The sequence below is a fragment of the Aplidium turbinatum genome, chromosome 8 (genome assembly GCF_918807975.1).
Source record: "Aplidium turbinatum chromosome 8, kaAplTurb1.1, whole genome shotgun sequence".
Lineage (NCBI taxonomy): Eukaryota > Metazoa > Chordata > Ascidiacea > Aplousobranchia > Polyclinidae > Aplidium > Aplidium turbinatum.
In genome coordinates this window covers 5,299,077-5,314,489 of record NC_137479.1, presented here as the reverse complement: position 1 = coordinate 5,314,489, position 15,413 = coordinate 5,299,077, and the positions used below count along the sequence as shown (strand labels likewise).

Here is a 15,413-nt window from a genome sequence, read left to right as displayed (position 1 = left end):
ATATCATCTCGATGATGATAGTGTGTTTTTGCAGCAGCTCTGTGTTTATTTTCCAAACATTACTTTTTCATATATACGATATAATATATGATTAATGAATCAAAAATATACAAATAAAAGTACAATAAGAAAAATGTTTTATCACAACTTTTCTCAACATATTTTCTGTGCGGTAAAACCAAGCAACCATTTATGCAATAGTTTTATGTTTATGTTATATTTTTAGTTTATTTTATATTTCTATTAATATTTTTTAATGTTATACTTTCGTTATTTTTTGTGTATCAAGATATATCTGCCAGCGGTCTTAAAGTTTCCAAGTTGAATAGCATGGCACTGAAAGTAAATTAAATAATCAATTTGTTAAACGTTAACAAAAATGATTAGTAAAACAGGAAAATAAAATCAGCAAGTATGCGTGAAAACTTAAGTTTTTATAATGCTTAAAAGTATCATATCACTCTTTATTTTGCTAAGCGTAAATAGTTTTGATAATTGACTTTTAAAATTAAGTGGAAATGTCCAATTATTTTCATGTGTAGAAGGGACATGTCCCAAAGTACTGTATATAATCAACCTTTTCCATACAAAAGTTTATCAGATTTATTTTGATGAACGGTTATCAAAACTAACATGACAATAATTTTACTTGGCAGCATTTTTTATAAAAAGCAGACAGCCTTCCCCACAGTTAAGTTGCTTAAATAGGTTTAACTCTAAAGGACATAAAATAGGACGATAAATAAAAGATGCGCTCACACTTCGCACTATGCAACACTTACGAGCCACTGTACTACCATGTCAGCGGCAGAGCTAATTCAATCATTGAATAAAGTATAGGCACGCAGAAATCAAGCGAAGTGACAGAAACGTAATAACAATGTAAGTTACAACAATACTCAGTAGGCCTTTGGAACCGTAAAAGCGAACAACTTTGTTGGATTACTTGGAATGGTATCGCAATAATATCTTGCCAGCAGCCACGCGGTACAATTTGTCTTTGTATTAATTACTGCCTTTCATTTAGGCAACCTAATATTAACAAATATAATCATCACCTTTCTGTGAGCAAAGCTCTTCAAAAATGTTTAATTCTATTAACAATGCTTCCTGGGTTTCGTTTCATCAGCGACAATTTTTAATTACTTCACCTCTCAAGTTTTGTTTGAAAGTTCATATCTTGGAACTGTCAACATTTCACATTGATATTTTAGACATTTAAGCGCACTGTTTCAATGCACAATGGCATTCTTAACAGTGATGACTTTCGTAATCGTGTAAATGCTTTATTGATGTCTACGCTGCATTTTTTAGTCTTTTGGGTTTTGTTGTTAATGTGATCCCATTTGCTTCTGAATGTAAATTTAAGTTCAAATCGTTAAGTAATTTTCTGTTGTAAATGTATAAATTAAGCGTTTGCTTTGTGGAAAACCCAATGTAGAGGAAGAAGTTGACCTGTTGCTTAACCATCTTGTAATTATAAGCTTGTGCCGTCTCGCTTTCATTTGCGATTTTTCCTTTTCAGGGCTGGCTACTTGAATAACATGACTCGAAATTTGATGCGTTTTGCCGATTATTTGCCTAATTTATACACTGGTGTCTGTGAAGAATGCACTTTGGTATTTTGGTGATGTGTTTTCACAGAGGATTGAAGCAACGAGACTGTGGTCTCGGATAGGTGGCAAAGATTTAATCACTTATTGCTCTTCATCTTTTTGCACTGTCATTGCAACAAACACTTCACACTCCATTTATATAATCAAAACTTTGCAACGTGTTTAGTCCCATCCGCTTTTTCTTATGTTTGACAATTTGTCTCAGTTTGGCTTTTCCTAGAAATGCGATGGGAAGACGAGTCTGTTGTAAAACTGTCGTTAGCCTTTGCGTACTGAGGACTTCTTAATGACATTTTAAACGCGTTTGCGTCGGCCAATTGTTGATTTATGATTGCCGTTATCTCTACCATCAGAAAGATAAGTGTATTAAAAAATGTATTTTCAAATTGGAACGACTCAAACGAGTTGTTTCAACCATTTGAAGACACGTGGAATATTTTCCCTAATTGTCACGTAGGGTGCGAGAAAACTTTTTGTGCATGCTAAAATGTTAAAATCGATAACAGCAATAATGTTTTATTTTGTGCCTATTGCAGCAACATACAATACACTGCGTTCCCAGATGCGATACGACAGGAAGCAGCGAAGTGACATGTTAGTCTTCGAGTCACCTGCTACTTTTATTTTGGCTTGCCATTAAGTGTCTTTGCCGAGACACAGCCGCGTGCTCTGGAGCGGTGTCGAACCCACGTTCATTCTAACGTTAGGCAGACGTTCTCGTAGAGAGGTTACTTTCTTGAAACAGAGATAACCGAAACTCAGCAATAACATGGCATCTAGCATGATGCAAAATTCACAGATATAGCAAACTCAATTTAACTGTAGCCTACTGTACATTGAAAAACAGGTTTTATTCTTTCTACGGCTTTTGATTCTGCACTTTCCACTACGTCACTAAGTATAATTTTTCTGTTTATTTTTGTTTCTATTTCATTTGTGCCAACTGGACTTTGAAGTAATAACTTTATATCTGGTAATCTTTTTGACAAAAGTTTTCGTGTTTGTGTTTACAGGAACGGAAAAGGAAGTTGATGAAATTGCTCTCATCAAAGCGTACAACAAACGATTGGAGGAGAGTGATGGTACAGGTGTGTCTTCCTCCTCATCTGCAGCTTCCTCTCCTGTGGTGCTCTCCAACGTGACACTGGACTGTCCCTGCAATGCTTCTAGTGGTCTTAAGGTCCTCCAGAACAAGCACACCGATCATGATCAAAAGATTGTCAGGTAACCCCAAAACTGGTCTTGCATACAAGTTCTTCTTCAACGAAAGTAGCTTATGAACGTTTCAATGGCGTGGCTTAGCTTTTCTGAAACACTTTATCTCGTTATATTTTGTTGTACTACAAGGTCAAACATTTGAAATCAGTACAAGTGAGATTCGGAGGTTACAAATTTCATCTTTTTCTTGCTTTCTGCGTCACTAGATCACAGATTGTTGCATTTTAGAACCATTCACGGCTTGTCGTTGAATTACATAGTTATTAGTTAACCATCAGCTTTTCTGGTTTGAAAGCCGTTTTCTTCATATTTTCTTGTCTAAATTTGGACGTTGTGTTAGTTAAAATTTTCAATATTTTTATGTCATACAATGGGTATCACAATATTGGCTATGTGAGAATTTTATTCTATTTCGTCGATAAAGTCATCCCCAAAATATCTACTTTATATTTTTGGCATTCATCCTGTGTTCTGTTTATAATATTGCGGACACAAAGCGGTGTTTAGTAACCGGTTATGCAATGTTCTCTTTTTCATGGACAAGAGTTACCGAGATTGTTGCGATTGTCAGAATGCAACCACCCAGTCAGCAAACTATTCATTTTTTACATTAAAAACTGTAAAATTTGTAAATCTAAAAAAGAATCGATTTGCTAAGTTAGGAAGAGCCTATAACATGGACCAGCAATCTTTACGTTTACACTTTTAGCAATCAACCAAACTCACCACAAATGTAGACAAATGTTTGCGCCTTACCGCAACGTTGAAACGTAGTAAGCCGTTAGCAACCTGGTCATTGCGTAAGGTTGTTTCATTTAGAAGTTCCCACTTTTCTGAAGATTTCATTGATGCATTGAAGATCTTCTTTTAAAGCCGCTAGTGGCGGTCTGGCCAAATCTGTATACAACTTGCAGTAAGTGACGTACTCAAACAAGAGATGGGTGTAAAAACACATTTTGCAATTGACAGTTTAACGAAATGATGACTTTTGATCAACCGAATTTAGATACTTACAGCATCCTACTTAGAGCTCGACCGATATCACTTTTTCAGGCCGATACCGATATTTATAAAAATTTTAGGCCGATACCGATATATATCGGCCGATATATATCAGCTACGAAAAATTTGTTACCAACTAAGTTATTAAGCAACAAACCAGTCCAAGAAAGTTTATGCATTAGTTGCTATAACGGAAAAATCATTCTTAACACTAATCACAAAAAACACCAAACAAAAAAGAAACAACCCAGGCCTCGAAATTCGTTTTTGCTGACGGCGGATAAACGTGTCCGGTCTGAATTCTTCGCCATTTAAGAGCTATGGCTACGGTTTGGAAGGCTTTTTAAAATTTCAGCGAAGGCTTTCATCAGACCAACGAGGTGCGCTTGGAGAGTCAAAGCGCCGTGTAGCTGCAATACGCCGCATAACTGATTAACTTCCACCGAACGAGGTCGTGTGGCTTCTTGCGTCACAATGCTCTGGGCACGGGTCGGAAAACTTCTACAATGACGCTACTATTTTCTTCTGTGCAAAGTTTCACTAGGCTTTTTTCTTTGGGTTTATTTTTGCATGTCATGTGAGCGAAAGTTAATTTTCCCTGGGCCTTTTCTTTCTTACTGTAATACCAAAACTTGACAAATTTTGCTGCATCTTGCTGTGATAGCCTACTCGTATGACCTAATTTTGTAACCAACCTTGCCTTATCACTATCACTCGGAGATCAAAGCCAGACATTGTGACGTAAGACTTGAAATAAATTGCGCGTGGTTAGTGTAGAAGTACACCGGTACTCCCATCGATTTTTAGCAAAAAATTCATCTTTGTTACACTGATTCAATGTCATCAATCGTTGAAGCAACGTAAAAATCGAAAGTTTTCCTGCTTGAATGGAAGCTAAGGGATACAGTCTGTTTTTTTTGTTTTTTTTTCGGTCATTCATCGGTCATTGGCCGATTTTTTAGCAAAATGTATGAAAAAAATATAGTCAATTCGGTCAAAATGTCCGAAAAAAAATATATATATAGTCAATTGACATATTCTTGCAACAATTGTTCGTGCTATGCAAGCACGTTTAAGCCACTTGTGTTTCTTCTAAAAGCATGTATGGCTGGTTTTGAGTTTGCTTTTGCTGGTCGATGTTTATCGGCGAAAAATAGCCGATACAATATATCGGCTACACCTGATATCGGCCGATATATATCGGCTGACCGATATATCGGTCGAGCTCTAATCCTACTGCTAATACTACAGTATCATAGCCGATGCGGCCTTTGATGAACTAGGCTAGATACTCAGTTTGTAATGTTTGCCAGCGTTCCCTTTGTCGTGCAGTGTCCCAAAGTGTTTTTGGTTGGCTGATTGATGTATTTCGTTAAAAATTAGATACAAATGTCATTCGTTGCCTGCCACCAGCACAGCCTCCTACTTTCTTACTATAAGCAGATATCGTTGAACCTTGTACTTCAAAGTAGTGCTTTAAGTGAACTGGTACAAACATACTTTTTATTAAACTTTATTCATTTTCAGTCTTGACCACCACGTGCGTGAGTTGATGGCCAAGATGGAGAACCAGTTGATCCAAATGAAGGAGATAACTGGCAAGATATCTTCTGTTGAGCAACGAATGGATGAAGGCGAACTAAGGTAGCGCTCATGTTCATTGTGCAACGTGTGTGGCACCTCACCCAGCAAACCCGTCGTTTTACATTGATTCAGCCTCCGCAGACGTTGAATCAATGCAAAAAAACTAGTTCGCTGGCTGGGATTAAACGAATTTTACTTGAGGATTGAACTGCATATTCCTTGCATGATTGTGCTACGACCGTTGTGGTCAACGCAACGCAGCTTCGGTCAGTTGTTGATTATGCGATACAGACCAGATCACAATCTTAACTCTTGTGACAGTGAAAATTTTTTGACTTTTAATGGTTGAATTGAATTATATGAAACCTCAGATGTGAATAATATCGTAATATTGCGCAACATAAACACAACAGTTTTCTGGTTGGAACCGGAACAATTAGGTTAAAGAGGGTAGCAACGTTGTTCCGAGCACTATGCGATGACTTTGGTCGTATTGTTCCATTCAAACGTCTACTTTTTGCCGGTGGCTTTGTCACTCGGTACTTTCATTACCTGGTTCCTGGACACATTTTTGGCATCCATTCTTTCTCTGGAGATATTCATTTTATGTTGATTTTAAGAGTTCACCTTCTAAATCTAAACTTTCAATTTCTGACGCTCTCTCTCTACTTTTTGTTTTCGTAATAATGATTATGCAATCATTCTATGTAACAACTGACTGCGATAGAGGTCAGCCTGTAATGTCCTGAAAATATATTTTGTTTTTGTGGCATAAATAAATAATTTACATCAGCACAGCGTTGCTTCTTATCAGTCGAATAACGTTGAATAAAATACAAAATAACTTTCTTCTTAAAGTAATCGCAGAATCTGAGGAAACACAAATTCTTAGAGTCTTAGTTGGCTGAAAGTAATATTTATCTTTGGATTATGAGCGCTTCTTCGGCTTTAATCCTGACAGTTTCGCAATTCGCATTCTTTTGAAATATTTAAACCTTCTTCAAACCTGCTAAGTTGACAGCTTCGAGTTCTTTTTGTTGGATTTCAACTGAGTTAACCTTTTGGCCGTGTGCAGTGTTACAAAGAGAGCTTTACAAATAACTAGCAATTATTTTAATGTCATGTTTTGTAGGAGTTGCAATGGTCTTTACCATTGGCGGATAAAAGAATACGCCAAATTGAGGAAAGCTGCCACACAGGGCGACATGCCTGTACTACACAGGTAAGCGATTGTTGCATGACAACTGCAGTCTCAACTGGTACGATGCCATCACGGCTTGAAGTCCACTTCAACAGCAGAACAAAGAGCAATGTCGTTTTATCGTTTGAGATCAGGATACAATCCTACTTGGTGCTGTAGCTAAGAGCAACATCCTGTCTAAGAAACAGTTGTTTGAAAGAGTTTCATTTGCAGTAGCATTTACAGCTGTTGCCAAAAAAATTCAACATTTGTTAGATTCCTATTATGAGTTTGTCGTATCCAGGATTACACCTGGTGGTTGAAGATTTAGATTAAGTGGACGGGAAGGCAAGGAAGCCAATCTTCATGTCCACAGGTCCTTCAGGCATGCCTTTAAGTGTCCTGCAAAAGACACAGCCGCATGCTCTTGAGCGGTGTCGAACCGGCGCCCTTTCGATTGCCGTTCCAGGGCTCTCACCACTCGGCTATGCAGCCGACCTATTATGAGTGAATTCGTACAAAGAACATCTGTTTGATTGAAGCTAGGAACGTTTCATTACGGGACGCGAAGTTCCGCTTTTTCTGCCTCACTAGAAGGGTTAATTTTCAATTTGATATTTTTTACGCCTTATATGTCAGGTTTGCTTTTTACAAAAGACCTTAGATTGCTTATAAGTTGACTTTACTGCTCTTATATGACCGATAAAAAGTAGCAAAGTTTGTAAATTACAAAAAAAGTTTACACTTCTACTGTAGTGTGGCGATGCGGCTAGTAGTTTTACATACTTTGATCTAAACTAGACTTGCTCGGAAAGCTGGCCTTGAAATATTTTCATAACCAGCTTACAGTTTCACATAAATTCACCATAGACTGTTACTTGCTTCTGAAATGTTCAATTCCTTTCTAGTCCCGGATTCTATACAAGCCCCCAAGGTTACCGCATGTGCATTCGAGCGAACTTAAACGGGGTGGAAAATGCGCAAGGCACTCATCTGTCTCTGTTTGTTCACATCATGAAAGGAGAATACGATGACGTATTGAATTGGCCATTCCAAGGTTCTATCACTCTCACTATTATTAACCAAGTAAGTTGGTAAAGTTTTCGTTCATCCTTTTGCTAAATTATTAGCTTGGCGCGCAGCGCTCCAATCTCTGCTACAGAGGACAATCGGCCAGTTGCGTATCGTTGGTATCAACTTGTTTTTTGCTTGAGTTTCGTTTGATTCATTATTTAAATAAGTTACATTATTTCAGCCAGCAAATCTCTTGTTTACAGTGATGTAATGTCTGCAGGCGTTGTTGTTCGGTTGTTCTGTACGGCCAGACTATCTACCAGTCGTTGCAATGCCTAGCCTAGATATCTTTGGTGTCGAATTGTTTTGCCCGGCTTTGCACTGACGTGCGATGACGTGTGTTGAGACTCGCGGATGCATCACGAATAAGCAAAGGTTCAGAATAAACCAATGTTTTCTCAGGCGGCTTGTCCTATTATGCGGCATGAACCATTCACTGGCAATTATATGCGGCAATAAAGGACGCCCCATTTTATTCTGGCCCAAAACCAAACCAAAGGATTGATGTGGTATCACGTGGCTGTTTAGTGTTTATGCCCCTCTGTTTAAAGATAATTAAGACAAAACAAACCACCAGAACATGCGTGAGTGATTTTTTTTTTTTTGAGTCTAAATAAAAACTCCCACATTTTGTCATCTTTTTAACGCTAAGTGTCGAATGTCCGACCTGGCTAAGTATCCAATGGACAAAAAATGTACCGCATTTTGGGGTCCACGTCTTTTAGGCGCTGACAATTAGGCGCTGGTCAAATAGGCGCGCACACTGTGGCGTCTGGATATTTAGGTGCGGAGCACTGTGGCGCCCGGTCATTTAGGTGCTATTCCTAGTAAAGTCTGCAGATTGTATCAGCTTGGCGGGTAGGGGTGTAGGGCAATGCTTTTCTCACAAAATATTATATTGAACAGAAAAATATATTGTTTTGTTAATGCGTGTGCGTTGTTGGTCATGGCTTCAGTGAGTGAAGTTGCTTAAACCGGCAATTATGCTTTTTCACACAAAATGTTATATTAAACAGGACGTATGTAACGTAAAGTGGACGTACGTATACTTCCGTAGGATTACTTCCAATAATGTTCGGAAGCTTAAGCAAATAAAACAATAATACAATATATTTTTATAACATTTTGTGTGAAAAGCATTGCCGGTTTAAGCAGCTTCACTCACGGAGCACCTAAATGACCGGGCGCCACAGTGCTCCGCACCTAAATATCCAGACACCACAGTGTGCGCGCCTATTAGACCAGCGCCTAATTGTCAGCGCCTAAAAGACCTGTTCCCGCATTTTGGCAATTAGAATTACAGAAATCAGTTGGCACCTGAACTCCTGACCTGTGACGTTCCAACTAGCCCAACATCGGCTCATCAATCATGACATCGAGGGTAGCTCGTTCACGAGATGGATGATAATTTAGTCTGACACCTGCTTCAAATCGTGCATCTCGTCTTTATTGCTTCTTCTGCATATACCAACCATGGTATGAACGTTGGCCCAAACACATGGCAATAATTGATATACATACCGATTGCTATGTTGCTGTTTACCCGTGCTTGAAATGTTACATGCTTTGCAAACGTTGTTTTTGCGTTGATTTCAATCTAAAGTTATCTTGCTTTATAGTACTATCAAATTATTTCCCAGACAGCAAATCAGTCTATTTTTACATTGATTCAATGTCTGCAGACGTTAAAACGACTGATTTGCTGTCTGGGTTAAAACTCCTTTTGGCTACGTACGTCAATAGCCACGCCATGTACGTTCCTTCCATTCTGTTGCACTGTTACATCACTAGCCTACTACGCTGTCTCTGTTACCACAAAACATTGTCCGGCTTGTGTGATGCGCTGGTTTCAAAGTAGAGTTATGAAAATCGATGTGATAAGGCAGCGGTTAATGCGCTCGCTTTCCAATCATGCAACCCTGTTTTGACTCCCGGTGTCAGCTGGTTGTTGAAAAACACTGCAAACACGACCAGGGTGTAATAATTTTGGTTGGCGTAGTTGCTGAAGCAAAGGCGATCGAGAGGAAGGAACTGGTCACCTTACTCTCTTGATAGCCGCAGGCTGTGTGATGAGAACCTTATCTTCTCATCGATGTTTGGATTCCAGTATTACTCCCCTTTACGTTTACGTGAAAAAAAATCTCAATTAGGCAGCATCTTTAATTTGGCTTTTGAATAATGTCTATTAAGCCAAGATTTGCCTTAACCTGTTAAGTGCGTATAACGACAATTGTCGTCCGAGACAGTCGCTCTTGCTGTGCGTAAGACGACAATTGTCGTTTTCGTAATCGCAGCTATTCATGGCGCATTTAATTTCGCTTTCCTCTATTCGCTTTGTCTGGAAGGCGCAATTATGACGTGTGAAGAAACATAGATGCATTATTTACACTACAACAACGATTGCAGCCAGATGGAAATCATTAATCCCTAAATCACTCTATTACAATATTAGGTAGTTTCTGCACTCACCTAAACTTACAGTATAACCACAATTGCAAGAATAAGAAGATTTCGTCCTAAATGTTGTTTTTTTTTTCTGAAATGGCTTCCTTCCGGTGTATAAAATTCGAACCACATCATACGCGTTTAGACAGTGTGAAGTCATTTTGATGTAATGGTGCAAGCAGTTTCAGAAATATTTTGTTGTGTTCGAAAACATATTTTGTAACATATAGTCAACAAAACAATTAGGGTTTTGTGTTGCTGCTAATGTCAGGACAAGCGTCAGAAAATGATACAGTTTGAATATTTCCAAACTAAACTTACGTGTACTTTGTTTAGTGTCCTATAAATGCTTAGAAATTATTCTGTTCTGTGAATTGATGTATTTTTTCTTCATAATAAACAACTAGTTGAATAATTTCACAATGGTGAAGGGTATTATCACTTGAGAGTAATGCGATTACACCAGAAAACAATAGTCCAGCCGGAGACTTCTCTGCAATAGTCGATGAAAAAGTAAAGCAATAGACACAAAAGGAAATCGAACAAAAGCGTATTGTGCTGCGTCATGGGGGTTCCCCAATATCCTAGCAAGCAATACTGCGACGAAAAATACTGCGAGGGATCAAATTAAATACGCACAGTAAGGAGAGTTTCGGAAATTTAATTACGCACTTAACGGGTTAATTTGCAATAACTTTTTTTTTACTGCTTTTGTTCGTTTTGTGTATGTTGTTGTTGACCAGATTTGACAGAGCTTGTGTTTGATTTTTGTTGATTGACTAGTACAAGTCATTGCAACAAAGACTGTATGATATTGTTAAACGCTTATCACATGCTTATCAATCAACAACACTACATTATGCTTACATGCGTATCAGTTTACCATTACCAGACGTGTTTTTGCATTTGTGTACCTGATTTATATTGACTTTTTATTTTATTAATGTATGCACAATTCTCAATTGAAGCATATTCGATCCCATGTGATATAAAAAAATTCTATTTTACAGCGTGAGCTGGCCTCACAGCGGTCTCATATCTCTGAAACTCTAGAAGCTCGCTCCAATCTGATGGCTTTCCGTAAACCATCGACGGAACGGAATCAGAAAGGTTACGGATACATCGATTTTTGCCCATTAAAAATGATAGAATCCGAAGGTTTCGTAAAAGCAAATACCTTGGTTATCAAAGCTCAGGTCAAGGTGTACGATGCAACCTCAAAGTGACTTCAGGTTATTTTTATGTTTATTAAACGTTTAATGAATTGCAACTGTCATTTCCGTATTGATTTTTAAAGTATTTCATTCAATTCTGCTTTTTATTTTAACTTTTTTTTGCATTTGTTCTGAAAAGAACATTTAAAATTTGAAAGTTTTGCCTAATTTTTTATAAGTTGCAAGTTGAAAAGTGAGATTATGACGATTTGATGACGAAAGCACCATTCCTGTAGTATCGCTCCGCACTCCTTCGTCGGTTTAACGTGTTTTTGTTTTTATTGTTATTTTGCTTCCATCCATAGTTGAGAAATTCTTTTCACCATTTGTTCTTTTTTTAGGTCGATACGCACCCAGCTAGCAAAACATTAATCTTTTTGTTGTTGATGTAACGTATGTGTACGTTACAGGAATATAAAAAGACCGATTTTGCTAGCTGAGAAAGCGGCTGACCAAGTGACCAATTGATGTGAATAGGATATTTATTTATTTTATAAAGTAAAGTGCACGGTGATTGTCACTGATCTAAAAAAGCTGTGCCAAACCCAATCAGTGATACTTAACACATATGACAGCCGCGTACTTTTGAAATATCATGTTATCTAATGTGAACGATTAATGATTTTGTGTGGTGGGCATGAGCTCTCACCAGCCGCAAAAGTTACCGTTTTTATACCTTTTCAACGTCGTGGGATGTTGAAACGATGTACAAAAGGCAGCTTTGAAGCTATATGCATCATTGTATAATGTATATGCAGTTGTACACCACCACTATAATCCTGTGCCTTTATGCTTTGAACCCAAAGTAAATTCACTCTGACATACAGACGCAAAAACTTCACCACGGTGAATGAAACCGCATTTTATTGTCGTTGCCAAATTTTTGCGTTGCAATGGAAACTAGTTCGATCCCTCTCACGTGCAATCTTTTTTTTTTGCATTTGTTTGTCTTACTTACATCTCAAATGTGTACTGACCTTATTCTTTTTCCGTGCTGTTGCTACCCACTCAGTTTTTTACATTGTTTTAACGTCTGCAGACGTTCCGGTTGAGCTAACCAGGTCTGTTCGAAACAAAATTCTTTAGAGAAATAATTCGAACTCATTGCAAAAGAGTTTGGTGTAGAAATAGATTTTGTTTTTAACAAATCCTCTTAACATTAAAAAAGGGAAATTCCTCACGAAACGTGATTCCAACGATACCAAGTCAAGGAGCTGCATGTTCGTTTCGTACAGTCCTAGAATCTGTTCACTATGAGTTCACAGCATCTGCTGGTAGTTTTCGCACAATTACCATCTCAAACTTAGCGAATGGTATGTGTCTAAACCCTCCAATCAGAACAACACCTCATCTACCTCCCGCGAAAGGAACCTGAGAACACGAAGTGGCGTTGCAATTCAAACCATACAAAACGATTGATAACCATAGCATAGCACATGGCTTAATGATTTGCAACTTTTTTTTTTTAAGAAGATTTTAAATTCACTCTGTCCAACCTGATTTGCCTTATGTCGGAATTTCAACCGTAATCAAATTTCCGCAGTTAATCTTTACACGCCTGTGAGTTGCTGTTAGCAAATTACTGCGGATGGGTTGGCCTGATACTATCCCATTGTTTCAATTATTCATGAAACCTCGAAGGACCGTTTCACTTTTGTGTGAGAAGTGCCTGCGTGATACTGGCTGTGTATTAGTGAAGCTGTTCCTATTGTGCTCTGTTGAGAATGTGACCACAATGTTAAGTATCTTTGTTTTCATCTCAGAAAAGGACATGTTTTATAAAGCAGCATTTTTACATTTCAATCAAAATTTGATAAATACCTTTCATGGGTTGATTGAATAAATGATGACTCTACTACAGTAGAATATTTTTGGTAAATTTGTTGACATGAAATAATACGATAGAAACCAAAGAGTTTCGATATCTCTTAATATACCTTATTTTACCTATCGGAGTTGTAAAAGAAGATAGTAAAACATTGTCAAACCAAATCCGGGTTTATATGAAGAAGACATAATGATTTGTTTCTTGAACTGATATTACTAACCTGGATGCCTACCTTGCCAACAAATACTAATGATTTACATAATCCAGGGAGACTGTAGTCATAGTGATCTTAGTTTGATACTTTGAAAGTTTTACTCTGATATAGTCAGTTAATCACGTCATGCTGTACTCTTACGTACTTGCCAAAATGCTCATAAAATTTGTGTGGCCTGTTGCAAAAAAAAATGCTGACTAGATTAATTTCCTGGTTTCTTAAACCTAACATTGATGTACCGATACTGTTGTTTTAACGTTTTTTGGTAATTTGCGTAGTAGGCTTTTGACATTGGCGAATGGTACCACACTTTTCAAGTCGTTTTGATTCGTTACATTCTGTTTTTATTAGTTTATCCTTTTTGGAAGACAGAAGTCGATTTTTGTTGCGTTGCTAGACATAGCCTACAAACACTATAAAAAGCCCCATTTCGTTTCCGAGCTATTTTTACAACTGTACAAGAAAACGTCGAATTACCTTCAACATCGTCATTTAACTTGCTAACACATTCCTATAAAGTTGTGTTTTCAATGTCTAGTAAAATGACATGAAAATATAACTTTGCTATAAGAAAGTTATAAGTTGAACTGTATTGTTAAACTTTTCAATCTTCTTGGATCTTGTCGTAGTGCACTGTTTGTAATTGATTTAGAAATAAATTGTTCAGCTATTGACAGCGCCATCCGCAAAATATGAAAGTCAACGATTAAATCTCATAGACACATAATTGATCCCAAAACAGGCATTGCGAATCATCGCAACCAGGTCAAACTTCAAACGTGTCATAGCCTGCCCACCCAGGCAGCAAAAGTCGTATCTACACGAGTTGTGCATCTAAAATCAATACAACAACTTTTAATGGGAAGTAGGCTATCGGAGACACCGACAACATTTTAAACCTCCGATAGCTGCAGCTTGTTTTGCGTGTTCATTGCTCTCTACTACATAGCTTTAGCTTTACCTTTAGCTGTAGCTTTAGCTATGTAGCTTTAGCTACATAGCTCTCTACTACATACATAGCTTTCACTTGTATTGGTTTCTCTGTCAGTTCAATCAGCATTATCGCTTGGGTCTATTATGTTCAATCATATCCAACTTAAAGTGTCTTTTTACGTCTCTGTACTATATGCTGTGCAATAAACTGCCGTTCTGATGGGATATTTGCAGTTGTGGTGACATTTAGCCTACACGCATTCTTTGAGTGCCTGTGTATAAAATAGTAACCTACACTTCTACAGTATCGCATGCTTTGCCTTTCCACAGCGGCTAGGAGGTAAGAAGTGCGTACCATTCATAAAACACAACGTTGAGGAATTCATCATCATAGATTGCACTCGATGACCAGAGCATCTTGAAAGCAACATAACTGGAATATTGATATGCTCTCGATGAGTTATCAATGTAATGGATGCAAAGTGTGATCCGTTATTGTTTATTCTCCGTTTTGGAAGGTTAATTTTTGACTGATTTACATTTTTGTACTTTTTATGACTTGGATTGTGAGGTTTGCCTCAGTAACTTCAAATTGAATGTGAGCTCAGGTTGAGGTGTTTCACAACGTAGGCCTACAGTAGATATTAACGACCTGTTTTGGCCTGATGCTGCGGGTTCGCTGTGGTAATCGCGAATTGCACTAGCTTTTGGAACACACTTTCCTAGTCATGTGCTATGACGAATAGTATTGAAGTCAGTTAGTTGTTCTTTGATGTGGCTCTTTGGTTTGACTTGAGGCTGCTTTCTGTTGAGTTCCTGAAACTTTGGAATCTTTATCCTCGGACTGAGAAAGCTTCTGTGAGTCCTAGCAGTTTTACATACTTGTAGTATGTAGGAGTTTTGAATCACTGACGCAGGGCCCATAGAGCCCCATCACCGAGATTAACAGAGTGAAGTGTCGCTTCTACCTTTTTCTAGACCTCTGCTATATTTGTCATTTTTTTTTTTCGTTGTGATGGTCAGACATAAAAACAAACTGAACTGAAGCAAGCAATCACATCGAGAGTTGAACTAACGCCACTTGATCTTATCATTTCTTCATGCG

At 37.8% G+C, this 15,413-nt stretch overlaps 1 protein-coding gene across 1 annotated transcript in view; it reads left to right on the top strand.

Annotated features, from left to right (window-relative positions):
• The window catches only part of LOC145775806 (TNF receptor-associated factor 6-like), a 39,968-nt gene extending 25,444 nt beyond the window's left edge, over window positions 1–14,524 (top strand). Inside the window, exons 9-13 of the mRNA XM_082587176.1 lie at window positions 2,630–2,840; window positions 5,364–5,480; window positions 6,553–6,642; window positions 7,509–7,686; window positions 11,130–14,524. Of these exons, the coding sequence (XP_082443302.1) occupies window positions 2,630–2,840; window positions 5,364–5,480; window positions 6,553–6,642; window positions 7,509–7,686; window positions 11,130–11,345 (812 nt within the window). The 3' untranslated portion in view covers window positions 11,346–14,524. The remainder of the gene's footprint in view (window positions 1–2,629; window positions 2,841–5,363; window positions 5,481–6,552; window positions 6,643–7,508; window positions 7,687–11,129) is intronic.
• The last annotated feature ends 889 nt before the right edge of the window (window positions 14,525–15,413 follow it).